Here is a 14,927-nt window from a genome sequence, read left to right as displayed (position 1 = left end):
CCTTTAAAAAAGCATTATTTTTAGTACACAACCCAATTATCAGTTTAACTGATTTGATCATTCTTTTGGGAATTGCTTCGGAAATTTCTATGGAAACTCCTTCCTGTTCTGGCAATTCTTTTGAGAATATTCTCGACATATTCTTCAAAAATTCCTTCGGAATTTCGTTTGTAAATTTTCAAGGTATTTACTCCAGGTTTTTTTTCAACTCTTTGGGATCATTTTCTTTACAATCAATTCGGTAATTCCATAACTCCTCCAAAAAACTGTTTTAAAATGGTTCCAGCCATTTTATTTATTATCCAGAATTCTAGAAATATATCTTAGAATTCCTTTGGAAACGTTTCAAGATATTTCGTCGGTAACTCCTTTGGTAATTCCCTAAAGGGAACTCTTGGCGATCTCTTTGATTGATTCGGTAATTTATTTATTTGTTTTGTTATTTTGTTTGGTCATCAAATATTTTAGCAATTCCAAAGAGAACACTTTCGGCAATTCGAATTGGGGATTTTCAAATTTCCAAAGAAATTATTTTAAATATTTTCGAAAAGTTTGCCGCAGAGTTTTTCAAATATAATGCAGAAAGAATACTCATAGAAATTACAGAATTGATTTCCAAAAACTACTAACCAAGTTTATTCACAAAGCAATTCTCAAAGATATTGCTAAAAGAATTCACAATGGAATTGTCAAAGCAGTTTTCAAAGCAATTTCCGATTAAAATACAAGGTATAAACAATAAAATAGCTGAATAATTTCCAATGTAGGGTGTCTACTCATAAGACATAAGATTAAATTCCCTGAGTTTTCAAGGTTTTTCTTGGGAGATTTATTTTAAGTTTATAATTAAAAAAATAGACCACATTTTACAAAATTTACAAATTTCTCAAAAACTATACAAAAACATCCCTAAAAAAATTAAGTAAAAATTTTAAGGGGAAATGCACAAGACTATCCAAGAAATTCCACCAAATACGCTGAATTATTCCAAAAACTTTTTTAGTAAAACTTCTTCGGAAATAAAATAAGCATCGGTTTAGAAATATGATGTTCTTCACAGTTCTTTTGAGAAATTGCAAGAAATTCCTATGGCATTCCACCGAAAATTTCTTTTGAAAATAACTGACATCCAAACACTCTAAAAAACAGGAGAAAAACAATCAGGAGTTCAATCAGTGATTCCACAGACCAATAAATTCCTCACACAGTTTTGAAACTGAACTTGGATATCAGTTCTCTGTGCGGATGATGTGGTAATTTGAGATTTTAAAATTCTATCCGGGATTCCTTCTTGGATTTATAACGAAATTCCTCCTTAAAATACTTTCGCAGTGTCTCACAGAATTCTTCCAGTGATTTTTTTTTTAATTTTTCGAAAGTTTTTTTTTCTGGAGGTTTGTCGGAGTTTTTTTTCTAGCTTTTTGTAGTTCTCCAGATTTGATACAGAGGTTTTTTTTAATATTTGCTCCCATAAATAGTTTTTTTCGAGATTTTTTCGGTATTTCGGGATTTCTGAGAGTTTTTCCTGGGATTTCTACCCATGTTGCTCCCATGATTTCTGCAGGAGTTTTTCACGCGGTCACAGCTGGAGTACCTTCCTCTAGAAAATTTACCAATTTGCTTCCAGAGTTTCTCGCTCGATTCTTCCCTCCCAGATTCCCTTCCACAATCTATAAAAAGTTCCTTAAGGTATTTAGATTGGTAGTTTCCGGGGTTGGCTTTCCAACAATTTCTCTCGGGATTTATGCAGAACAATGATTTTATTGCCCATTTCCGGCTATACCAGTCGGCTAGTATGTCTGAAATAGACGTAAAAACTAAGTATTTTTAGGCAAAGTACATTTAATTGGCAAATTGAGAGATAAATTTGTGAAAAAATTATCACTTGTTTTGGTGGGATTCGAACCCATGACTCTTTTATCGCTAGTCCGGCGCATGAACCAACTAAGCTACAGAACAAGTTACAACTCTGCAGAATAGAAAGTCAAACTGGATTCGAAGCGAAGTATGTGTCAGTCGAGCTTCAACATCAACAGCGATACCTCGTCATATTTTGTACTGGGCGGAGCTGTTAAGCAGATGCCTGGTTGTCAAAAAGTGATATTGAAAATTCTCATTAATATTAAATTAAGTTCTAAAAATCTGAAAAAAATCATGGTTCAGAAAAAGGTCCTCTTTCGTATAAAATTAAAATATCAATAAATTTTTCAAAATTTTAAAACCCAATTGCCGTAATGTTTAAAGAAATTCCCAAAGAAATTGCTGAACAAATTTCATATTCGCTGAACCAATATTCAATATCCAAAACCAATATCCAAAGAAATTACCAAAAAAAAATAGTCGATTGTGAAGTTTGAAGAAATTCCCTGAAGAATTCATTCTGAATTTCCATCGGTATATTCTTTAGGCATTCCTTCATTTTTATTTGCAAATCCCGAGAGTAATTTCTTTGGAAATTTTTCCATCAACTCTTTTGGTATCTTTTTCTGTCGTTTTCTTGGCAATTGATGCGGTAATTATATTAAAATTTATTGACAATTCATTCGATAACTTTTCCGGAAATTTATTAGTCATTTTTTTTTTATTTCTACATTAACTTCTCTGAAAAATTCGCCAGCTTTAAAATTGGTCTAACCAGTTCCTCTAGAAATGCTTGCACAATTTCTTTAGGAATTCGTTTGATTATTTTCTAGAAAACTCGTCGGCACCTGCTCTGGGAATTTCCTAGGGAACTCTTGCCAATCTCTTCGAGTATTTATTCGGCTTTTTTTTCGGCATAAGATTTGGAAGTCATCGATTTTTTTTTTGCAATTCCAAAGCAATTTTTTCGGCAATTTGAATTGGGAATTCTGAAGTTTCCAAAGAAATGATCTAAGAAATTTTCGAAACAATGACCGAAGTAAATTACAAAAGATTGTAGAATTCCCAGAATATATGCAAAAGGAATAATGGAAGAATTCCCAAAAGAATTGCATAAGAATTTTCCAAAAGAATGTCCCATAGAATCCCTTTTTTTTGCTTTTTCTTTTTTTTTCAAAGATATCAGCATAGAAATTTACAAATACATTTCCAAAAGAATTCACAAAGAAATTGCAGAATCAATGCCCAATGGAATAACTGAATAATTCTTATTATTGTTATTATCATTATTATTAGTTTATTAAAGACACTTTACCACTAGAGTGGCATTCGTTTCGATTTTACTGAATAAGTTAATTCATAAAGTGATTACGAAAGGAATTCTCGAAGAAATTTCCACAGGAATTCCAAATAGAATTCCAAATCGAATCAGTGTTCAAAGTTTTAAAAATACAAATTTGAAATAAATTTCTTAATAAAACTGATAGATTTGATAAAGAAATTATCAAAGAAATTGCCGAAGGAATTCAAACGAAAACGCCGTAGAAATGTTCAAAGAAATTTCCAAGAAATTGTTGTAAAAATAAAATGGACTTACCGAAAAAATTTCTAAAATACTTGCTAAGAGAATTCTCAATCAAGTTGCATAAATAATAGCCAAAGCAATTACCAAAAAAGTTGTCGAAATGATTTTGATTATATTTCTGAAAAAAAAATCCAAAAGAATTCCTTCTGAAATTCCATCGATTTTTTTTATTTCCTAATATATTTTTTTAGGGTTTAAATCTTTTTGTGCCATTTTCTTAAGAACTAATTCGGTAATTTTATTTGAATTTTCTTAAAAATTCTTTCTTCTCCTTCAAAAAATAATTTGAGAATTTTTTCGATGATTTTTTTTGGAAATGTGCATAAAATTGTTTAGAAACTTCTTCAGCAATTGATCTTTCCAATTCCTCCAGAAATGCGTTTGGAATTTCTCTAGGAATTAATTTGACTATTTTACTTGTAATTCCACCGACACCTTCTTGAGGAATTCTCTAGAAAACTCTTGACAATCTCTTTGAGAATTGATTCAGCCATTTGTTTTTGATTCTTTTCGGTGTTTCGTTTGGGAATTATCGAATCCTTTGCTATTTCAAAACCTTTCAGCAATTTAAATTGTAACTTCTTAAATTTCCAAAGGAAATTACACAAAGATTGTTAAATGTCCAAAGAATATGCAAAAGGAATTGTGAAAGCAATTCCTAAAATAATTTCATGAGAAATTTCCAAAAGAATGACCCATGGAATTTTCAGTGTTCCTTTTTACCCTTCTTACACCCATAAGAAGGGTATAAATACCGCTTGGAAAACCGACTTTCGATCCGAGGCCCGCAGGGCCGAGTCACATATACCAATCAACTCAGCTCGACGAATTGAGCAAATGTCTGTATGTGCGTGTGTGTGTGTATGTGTGTGTGTGTATGTGTGTGTGTGTGTATGTATGTTACAAAAAAATGTCACTAACGGTTCTCAGCCATCTGTTGACCGATTTGAGTTCTCTTGGAAGCAAATGAAAGCTACTACATCCTAGTAGAACGCTATTGAATTTTATTTTGATTGGACGTTCGGTTACCGAGATATCTTTCAAAGAGTGCTAGGGAGTAGTACAACTTAATTATTTTAGATATTTTTGACAAAGTGTATCACCATAAATTTCTCAGCCGTCTATCAACCGATTTGGGTTCTTAAGGCCCCAAACGAAAGCTACAACATCCTAGTAGAACGCTATTGAATTTTTTTTTGATTGGACGTTCGGTTACCGAGATATCTTTCAAAGAGTGCTAGGGAGTATTACAACTTAATTATTTTAGATATTTTTGACAAAGTGTATCACCATAAATTTCTCAGCCGTCTATCAACCGATTCGGGTTCTTAAGGCCCGAAACGAAAGCTACTGCACCCTAGAAGAACGCTTTTGAATTTCATTCCGATTGGACATTTTGTAACCGAGATATCTTTCGGGGAGTACTTTGGAGTAATACAACTTAACTTTTTAAGAGGTCTTTGACAAAATGCTTCATAATAAATGAATCAGCCGTGTGTCAATCGATTTGAGTTCTCTCAGCATCAAATGAAAGCTACAGCATCCAAGTAGTATGCTATTAAATTTCATGCCGTTAGGACATTTTGTTTCCGAGATATCTTTCCACGAGTACTAAGGAGTAATGAAATTTACGCTTTTGAGAGATTTTTGATAAAATGTATCATAATACATTTCTCAGCCGTTTGTCAACAGATTTTTTATGATCATATTTGGTTACACAAGTTAGTTATACATGAAAATGCAATTGCATCAAATACATAAAAGCTACTGTCTCTTTGTAACAGGGTTCCTGATTTCCACTTTTCATCTTCTTCCCCATTCGAAGACAGTCAGCAGCGAACGGTTGTCGCTTGAGTTCGTGTGTGTGCTTGTCAGCGACGACAGCAAACTCCGGCGAACGGTGGGAAGCCACACTTGGAAATTATTCATTCGTCCATATTCGCATCGCAAGCGAATGCGATTCGTGAGTGATGCGATTGATATTGTGCATACGAATTATTGATGTTTTCGAATTATTTTCTTTGCTAATCTAGCATTTCAGCGACAATACAGTAAAAATGTATGCATTACATGCAGAAAATCTCTTCTACTTATGATAATAGCCGCTTCGATCGCTCACCAGTATTCTTCACCATTCGCCATTCATTCATTCGCTTGCGATCCAAACTGCGACGAATGGCAACGAATATTCATGTCAAGCAGATGGCTCATCGCTTCCCACTGGTGATGGGGTTGCGTGTTTGATCACGACGATCCGTTTGCTGCATCTTTCTCGATTCGCTTCAGCAAAGAGGAGTGAATATGAATGGGGTGAGGCGAATATACCGATCCTTGCTTTGTAATATTTGAGCTTAATAAACAGTAGCAAAAATATCACGGAATGTATGTAGGAAAAGCCTTTTTACCCTTCTTACACCCATAAGAAGGGTATAAATATCGCTCGAAAAACCGACTTTCGATCCGAGGCCCGGAGGGCCGAGTCTCATATACCAATGAACTCAGCTCGATGAACTGAGCAAATGTCTGTATGTGTGTGTGTGTGTGTGTGTGTGTATGTGTGTATGTGTGTGTGTATGTGCGTTACAAAAAAAAGTCACGCACGTTTCTCAGCCGTCTGTCAACCGATTTGAGTTCTCTTGGAAGCAAATGAAAGCTACTACATCCTAGTAGAACGCTATTGATTTTTTTTTCGATTGGACGTTTGGTTACCGAGATATCTCTCGAAGAGTACTTATGAGTCATACTTCTAAACTTTTTAAGATTTTTGACCAAGTGTATCATAATAAATATTTCAACCGTTTGTCAATCGATTTGGGTTCTCTTGGCACTAAATGAAAGCTACAGCATCCTAGTAGATCGCCCAGAATTTTTTTTTTTTCGATTGGACATTTGGTTACAGAGATATCTTTCGAAGAGTACTTAGGACTTATACAACTAAACCTTTTGAGATTTTTGAACAAAAGTATCATAATAAATATCTTAGCCGTCTGTCAACCGATTTCGGTTATCCTGGCACCAAATGAAAGCTACAACATTCTAGTAGAATCCTACACAATTTCATTAGGATTGGACATTTGGTTACCGAGATATCTTTCAAAGACTACTTGGGAGTAATACAGGATAACTTTTTTTAGAGATTTTTGACCAAGGGTACCATAATAAATATCTCAGCCGTCTGTCAACCGATTTGGGTTCTCTAAGCACCAAATGAAAGCTACAATATCCTTGTATAAGGCCCTGAAATTTTATTTCGATTCGACATTTGATTACTTAGATATCTTACGAAGAGTATTTCAATAAATTATTTTTTATTATTATATTCACTTGTTATCTTGCATGAGTTTTTGACCAGTCTATGGGAAATTATTTTTCAATTAATAAAACTGACCTTATACAAAGTGTATACTAGCAGGTTATTGTTTTCAACAAAATTGTAAATAACAAATTACAAATACACAGGAGTTTTATGAAAACTAACAATATGGTAAATGAAAGCTTTGAATTTATATATTGTGGGAAAAATGCAAGAACCAGACAGCCAAAATAACTAGCTAATGCCAAAACTGATTAACTTAGTAGATATATCATTTTTGTCGTTTTTATACCATAACCATGAATACCAAGTATTTCGGAGCTAATTTATTCGACTGATTAAGAGATATTAGACAAAGTGTATCTCGCTGATTTTCTTACCCATTTGTTAATCGATTCAAGATCTTTTGGCAGTTAACAAAAGATACAATATTCCAGAATATGTAACCTATTTTTTAAACATTCCATAAAAGATTCTAGGAGGTGTCTGGCATTTCTGGTAGTTTAGTCCATGGTCTATGATGCTATTTTGAAAACCAATCCACTAGATGCCAAATCCACAATATTTTCTAGAACTTTTGGGTAATTACACAAAATAAATATGTTTAATACAAATACAACAATAATTTTAATAAGTGTAAGAAGGGTTCTGTTCACCATAGGTGGATTAAATCGGGTTTTTTTTTAAAGCAATCAGCATTAAAAATTTACAAGCATATTGCCGCGAAAATTCACAAAGAAATTGCAGAATCAAATCCTAATGAAATTTGTTTACAAGTTAATTCATAAAGGGGTTGCTGAAGGAATGCTTAAGGCGAAACTGGAAGCATTTCCTCATTTCTTTGGTTTTTGATTTTTTATTAAATAACGAAGCAATATTTTCAAAATCGGTTTTCGTGCACATTTAGAGTATGGATCAGGGTATCTTCTGAATTTTTTACGCGGTAGAAAATATTTTTCGTTTTTGCAGAAACCATTTTTAGTGAAATTTTGTTCAAAGAATTTTTTCAAAGAAATTATCAAAGAATTGTTGAACAAATTTGAATGAATTTACCCAAGGATTTATACTTGAAAACTAGCCTAAAGAATTCTTAAACAAATTTCTGAAGCAATAGCCAAAGGAAACACCAAAGAAATTACCAAAAAATTGTCGAAAAGATTTTGAAATATATTTTTGAGTGAATTCTCAGAAGAATTCTTTCTGAAATTTCCTCGATATATTCTTTGAAAATTCTTTCGGACATTTTTATGCAAATTCTCAAAATATCTCAATTTAAAATTTCTTGAAAATTATTTTGATAAATCCTTCAAAAAAATATTAAAGAATTGCTTCAACAATTATTTTGGAAATTTGCATAAACTTTTTTTGAAAATTCTTCAACTGTCCAATTCCTCTAGAAATGCTGTCACAATTTCACCAGGAATTCCTTTGACTATTTTACTTGAAATTTTGCCAACAATTTCCTTGGGTATTCTCTAGGAAACTCTTGGCAATCTCTTTGGGAATTGATTAAGCAATTCCTTTTTGATTTTTTTCGGTTTTACTATTCTTAAACCTTTCAGCAATGTGAATTGGGAATTTTTAAAATTCCAAAAAAAAAACCAAGCAATTTTCGAAACAATGGCCGAAAAAGATTGTGGAACTCCCGAAGAATATGAGTGAGCCACGGAATATTCGGAGGAATTTTCCAAGCAATTTCCGATCAAAATTTAAAACAATTGCCGAAAGATTTTCCAAAGAGATTAGAACAGAACTCAACGAAAATATTGTTGTATGAATTTTCAGAGGAATTGCATTAATAATTCCCAAAGAATTTACTGAACAAATCTTTTCACAGATGCAAAACCGAAGGAATTCTCAAAGAAATTATTGATGAATTCTTAATGGAATTTCCGAAACAGTTTCCAAAAAAATGTTTAAATAATATGCAGATAAATTACAGTAAACAATTGCTATAAAATTGAGAAATAACTTCCAAAAGTCATGCTGAAGGAATTTTGAAAAAAAATCCGAAATAATTAATAAAAATCCTCAAAGTAATTTTTGAACAAATTTCAGTAGAATAACCGAAGGAACTTTCGAAAGACTTGCCTATAGAATTCTTAAACAAGTTGACACCAACATTTCAAAAGGGCTCAACTTCTTTTGGAATCAATGACTTTTCATAGAGCTGTGGATCGTATTTCATTCATCTCGCGTAATTCAAATCATTAAACGAAAGAGGGGGTTACAACGTTTGATTGCTTTGACATTCATGCACATAACAGAAACACGTGTTTGATGAACAAATTGAATTTTAAATGACTAAAATATTAACGCGCACTAAAACGGCAAAAATTAGCAATAGCCAATATCTCACAGAAATAATTTCAAAAACTATCAAAGTCCTTGATAACAGAGAGATGTTCCTTCTTTTTATCATCCGCACAAAAAAACTATTGAAAATATCCATAGGATTGCCAGTTATTCAGCAAAAAACCGAAATTTTTATTGCTCCACCCATACAAAGTGTTAGGCGATTTTGATCGAGTTTATTGCTAATTTCTAATTTTTAATTGAGCGATAATATAGCTGCCATTTTGAATTATGGAACAAAACAAACCATGTGCATTAGTGGAATCGAGTTCAGTTCTATGCCTTCAGGGGACGGAGATGGTCAGGTGCCCGGGACCTTGGAGGAAAGAAGCACCCGTCTAGCGAATTGAGAGTCATCGGTTCGATTTCCACCGGAGCACGTGGAAATTCTAATTTCTATTTGTTCAACAACACGTGTGTGCGTGAATGTAAAAGCAATCGAACGTTATAATCTGCATTTAGTTTGGTAAGCCTAGGCTTAAATCGAGAAATTTACATTCAAAAAAGGAGGATTATATCTTTCTATTTGCATTTGAGCTAAGGCATTTCTCGGGAGGGTCGAAATACGATTCCCAGCTTTGTGCGAGGACATTGTTTGCCGAAGTTGCCGATTCAATATCCAAAGGAATTTTCAAAGAAATTTAGAAAAAAAATAGCTAAAAGATTTTGAAATATGTTTCCGAATAAATTCCCAAAGATTGTAGAACAAATTTCAAAGGAATGACTGAAATAGTTTTCAATGCAATTGGCAAAGAAATTCTTGAAAAAAAGAATAGCTAAAGAAATCTTAAAGATATTGCATTTTCGAAGGAATTGGGAAGAACTTTCGAAGTACCTAACCAACTATGGTCAAATAATTTGCCTAGGAATTCTCTTGAAAATAGCAGTTTGAAAATTCAAAGGATTTACTGAAGGTGCTCTCAAAAGAATCGTCGAAAAAATCATTTAATCATATTAATTGCAAATAATCTCCTTCGTACACAAGATTGTTATTACGCAATAAATTGAAAGGTTCAATAGAACAAAACCATTTCCTGTATCACAAATAAATTTGTTAAAACTTAGTAGTGCATAAAACAAATGCATCACAGAATATTATCGGAAAATCATTATTATTGACGTGTGTTAATTTTAGGCAACCACATATAAAGGTTACTCAATGCTAGACATTCATTGCATAAACAAAAAAAAAACCCTCTTCTTTATTTATAATTTCGAGATGATTTCTCATTTGATTCTTGAATCTTAAATCTTTTTACAATATTATGGAGAACTATTCTTTTGTACATGTGATTGATCTTAAAAACTCTTGAGGTTTGTCGTTCTATCAGGGTGATGTTTAAACAAATTGTTACATAGAAAATCTATTGTGTTCAAAGATTTATGGGAAGACACCGTATTTTCTAAATATTTTCAGAAACAAACAAAAAAAAACGTTTACAATTCTAATCAAAATTCTCTGAGAACGAACGAAGTTAAAGCAAACCGTTAAACGCAATCTAGAATCCCCCTTCTGAATTGAACACCACTAGTTCCCCATACAAAGATTGGTTATAAACCGTAGAGCCGTGCTCCAATATTTTTCAAAATACCTTCCACTGGAGGGTCCAAAAATAGGGTAATTTTGAGTTTTTTTTAACAATTTTTTTTCAATAATGTCAACAATGTTGCCGTTCCGTAAAATCACAGACAAACAGACGTAACATTCTTCAAAACGACTTGGCACAAGCATTTAACAATCACTTTAATTTTCATTTTATTTCCACGATCCTTCCGCCAGATGTTCGATCGTTTTGACGCAGGCCCCTGGCATCAATGAAATATATCGTAGCCAACATCTAACTGCCTTATACTCATATTCGTGCAAATTGAAATGAGCGTGTAATCAACAAACGCAGCTTTTGTTTGATGTTGTGAGCCACACACGAAATCACATTCACAATGCGTGTTTGTTGGGTTGCTTTATTCAACTAATCCCATGCTCCTCTTACTGTACATTAATATTAAAGCGAGTTTGAAGTGTTTTGTGATCATAAGAGGTGGAAAAAATGATTCCAAAAACTGATCAACAAACCAAAATAAACGTTAAACAAAAAATTGTTGATGTTTTCGCATTTGACAGTGGGCGCTATTTATTAGCGCCCAGGACATCCTGTCTACCATGATTCCAATGCATTGGTATACATGGAAAAATATTAAAACCCAAAGAATAAGTTTTAAAAACTCAAATTTGGCTAAACTGCTTTTAGTTTTAACTCAAAGTTGGGTTGTTTTCTCCCTCGCCCCACCGCAATGTTGTCGAAAACAAAGAGAGAAGCACCGACGCATCCGCTGCTCTTCCGTGGAAGAAGCCAAATTTGGGTTTTCTTGAGTTAACCCAAATTTGCGTCATTTGAGGCCTCCGTTGGGTGAAAATAACTTACCAGTGGGTTAATTTTTTTGCCGCTCTCAAACGAGAACTACTCACTCACCACTTTCGCTGTTTGACGCAAATTTGAGTTATTCCACGGAAGACCGGGATTGCGTCAAAACAACTTAAATTTGGGTTGATTTGTGGTTCCGTGTAGGCCGTGTCAGGGGCCTGTTTTGACGTTTGCCAATAACGTGTACATGATGCAAACGACAACTACAGGCGATTCGTGTAGTAGTGTGCGTGTTGTACAAACATCAACGCGAAATCCATCAAACAGGTGGATGTGTGCTCGTGGAAAAGAGACCGGCTAAAAGTTTTTGATGAATTTCCTCTAAGAGTTATATCTGTATGTCTGTGGTAAAATGTCTAATTCCAACGATAATGATCCCCATTTGTAGATTAGCTAAATCCTTACTTGAACGTTATCAGCTTGTCCTGGATCTTGGTAAACCGCTTGTCCCCGGTGAGCAGGGGATCGTCCAGGATGGCGCCCTCCACCCACACGACCATGTGCTTCTCCTGGATGAGCCACTCCACCAGTTCGCAGAACGGCTGCAGCACCTTCGAGTCACGAACCTTCTTTATCACGAGGACCGCCAGCGGAGGCTTGTACCAGGTCAGTCGCTGACTGGCAGGGTCTTGGATTTGCCTATAGGTAGAAGTGGGAGGGAATTGTGTTTTAAAGGATACGAGGGACAAATCTTTCTGGGTACTCACATCACCATGGCGGAGTTTTTCATAATACGACCACATGGTCCAAACTGTTGGAACGGCGAGGGAGCGTTTAAACTTCGCGTTCGCCTGGAAGTAAAGAGAAAAATAGTTCAAATATTAGTAACAAAGATTAGACGGATTTTCCAGAGTAGAAAATAGTAAATATTTTTGTAATAAGTCTACGTCAAAAAAAAAACAAAAACAGCATTATAAATTCCCTCGAAGCACAAGAAAACCCCAAAACCAACCAAAACATAAATTTCAAAAGGCGCGCAAAAACTTGATCGGTCAGTTTTCATCTCGCATCATCATCGAGCTTGACTAAGCTCTTGCATAACAAACTCCAACCAAACAGACTAACATATGAGCGTGAGCGCTCGCCAAATCCATTTCAGGCCAGACTGCCTGGTTTCAGAGTCGACATCTCTCTATTTCTTGTCGTGCTTCCTTCCTTCCGATTTTCCTCAGCACACGCGTTGCTGTATCTCGATCCGTACCGTCCTTCTGCAACTTGCTTAATACCTAGTATAGTGTATTATAAAATAGCTCTATAGGGGCGAAAGAGGTACAAAGTAATCGCTAGCAAAAATAAATGCCAGTTTAGCTCTCGCTTGCTCATAACATTTAAAAAAAAATCTAACGATAGCTGTTTTATTATGAAATAATTCACGTTCTTTTCTCAATTTTTGTTTATCATTTAATCAGTATTGGCGTTGCTTTACTCAACATCATAATAAATAAACTCAAATGACGAATAGTGGATCAACAGCAATGGATAAGAAAGACCAAAACTAGCAAAGTGTCCTATATTGGTCAGTTATCTCAATATACAATGCAAAGACAAAATGCAGAACATTTCCTACATTTTCAGCAATATAAAGACTGAAGACTTCCATTTTTTATGTGGGAAGTATTCAACTACCTATAATCTGACTATTATAATTCCTTATACTAGTGCATGCACCCTATTTATTTTTTAAATCTTTATTAACGATATTTTTAGCACGAGGCTAGTGCATCTTAGGATTCAAATTTGTTCATTATTTTGTATAATAATTACTAGATTAAGTTGTTCATATCATTGCAAATATGCCAAGCTCTCGACGTATACTAAATTAGACACCAGCAAACAAACTGCTTGGTAGCTAGGTATGCGGAATGCAGGAGTTTTTTTTTTTGTTTTTATTAACGTGTATTTTAACAGGGAGCTAATTCTACACTTGGAATACGAAAATAATTCTCGGCATTATAAAAACAATTCGCTTTCACTTGTAGTTAGTAAGCACAAACACGAGTGTATTGTGGATTGGCATCTAAGCCGAAAGAGAGATGGGTTTGTGGAAAAATAGGGGTATTCATGGTGTGGCTTCGGAATCAGTTTGGCTTTCTATTCCGCCGTTGTTATTATTATTATTATTATTATTATTATTATTATTATTATTATTATTATTATTATTTATTCATGTTATTATGTTCTGTGGCTTAGTTGGTTAAAGCGCCGGCCTAGCGAATACGGTGTCGTGGGTTCAAATCCCACGTCAGTTATCATCATTTCGTGCCTTCTAATTACAAGTTTTCCAGTATGCTAAAATCATTTTTCTATCTTACACTAGAACACTAGAATAATCGAAAAGATCGCTTCACCCCATTAGCACCACTCTTCTAGGACAGTTCGTGTTGTTATACATTCGTGTCGACTCCAGAACATAAGAACACTGTATATCAAGTCAGTGGTCAGTACCGACAAAACGAAGGGAAATGACCACGGTAGTATGGCTTTGGCTTTGAACACGCGATCTTGCGTTAATTACCTCCTACTAACCAGTTATTACCTGCTTCACTGCTGGTACTATCATACAGAATGAAACTACTGCTCGAGGCAAGAAAGAGAATGGGTCACTTTCGCTCAGGCCGTGACTTCCTATCCTACCTATACGTACATTATATACCAATTGACGACACGACCTTCGGTCGGAACTGTGTTTCGAGTACCTAGGTCGAAAATGTCAGCAATAATGCGTAAATGATAATTGGGCAGTTTGATTGATAGTACTCCAATTGATACTACCTAATTGCAGAGTGTGTTTGTTCAGGTGTCTTAATTATACTTTGTTGACACTGCTGATGAGGTGCATACCTCTAGTTGCCGGTAAATTGAACCGTTAAGGTTATGACGTAGTAGTATAGCTGGGCTCCAAATTATCAAATATGCTATTACTACCATTTTGAAACAATCGTTGCCAGTGCTGTGAGATCTAAACAAATTTTAAATCTCATGAAAGATCAGACTAAACACAAATGTTTAGGCAACCATGTGTATAATGCAATAGACGCAACGACCCTTGAGAAAGGCTAAAACCCATCGGTCCAAACGTCGAGAAAGTAGAAAACAGTCGCTCTCGACTTAAAGACTGAGAAAGCCATCCAAACCCTTAATGTTATGATCGCTAATAGGCTAATAGGCTAATAGGCGAAATAAGACTAATCCGTCGCAGAAACCCTCCGGACTTGGAATCCCATCTACGAGGATATGCAGGAGCGAAAGGACAAGGTCATAGACCACCAGCAGCAGTAGCATTCTCTCTCTCCCAACTTGGAACAGTGCAATCAGTCGGACATTGTCCCGTAGATGGGCTGCATCGAGCCCGAAACCGGTCGGCATTAAGGTAATTTTTTAATTATTTTGA

At 34.6% G+C, this 14,927-nt stretch overlaps 1 protein-coding gene across 9 annotated transcripts in view; it reads right to left on the bottom strand.

The window, feature by feature from the left end:
- Positions 1 to 14,927, bottom strand: part of LOC109422376 (NAD kinase) — a 156,701-nt gene that overhangs the window by 4,847 nt on the left and 136,927 nt on the right. For all 9 annotated transcript variants that reach the window (XM_062860389.1, XM_062860392.1, XM_062860390.1 and 6 more), the window contains 2 exons: positions 12,244 to 12,327; positions 11,942 to 12,175 (listed from right to left, as the gene is read on the bottom strand). In XM_062860389.1, the coding sequence (XP_062716373.1) occupies positions 11,942 to 12,175; positions 12,244 to 12,327 (318 nt within the window). The remainder of the gene's footprint in view (positions 1 to 11,941; positions 12,176 to 12,243; positions 12,328 to 14,927) is intronic.

Source organism: Aedes albopictus, chromosome 3, assembly GCF_035046485.1.
Source record: "Aedes albopictus strain Foshan chromosome 3, AalbF5, whole genome shotgun sequence".
Taxonomy (NCBI): Eukaryota; Metazoa; Arthropoda; class Insecta; order Diptera; family Culicidae; genus Aedes; species Aedes albopictus.
The sequence above is the reverse complement of the archived record's forward strand: the minus strand, read 5'-3'. Positions and strand labels throughout refer to the sequence as shown.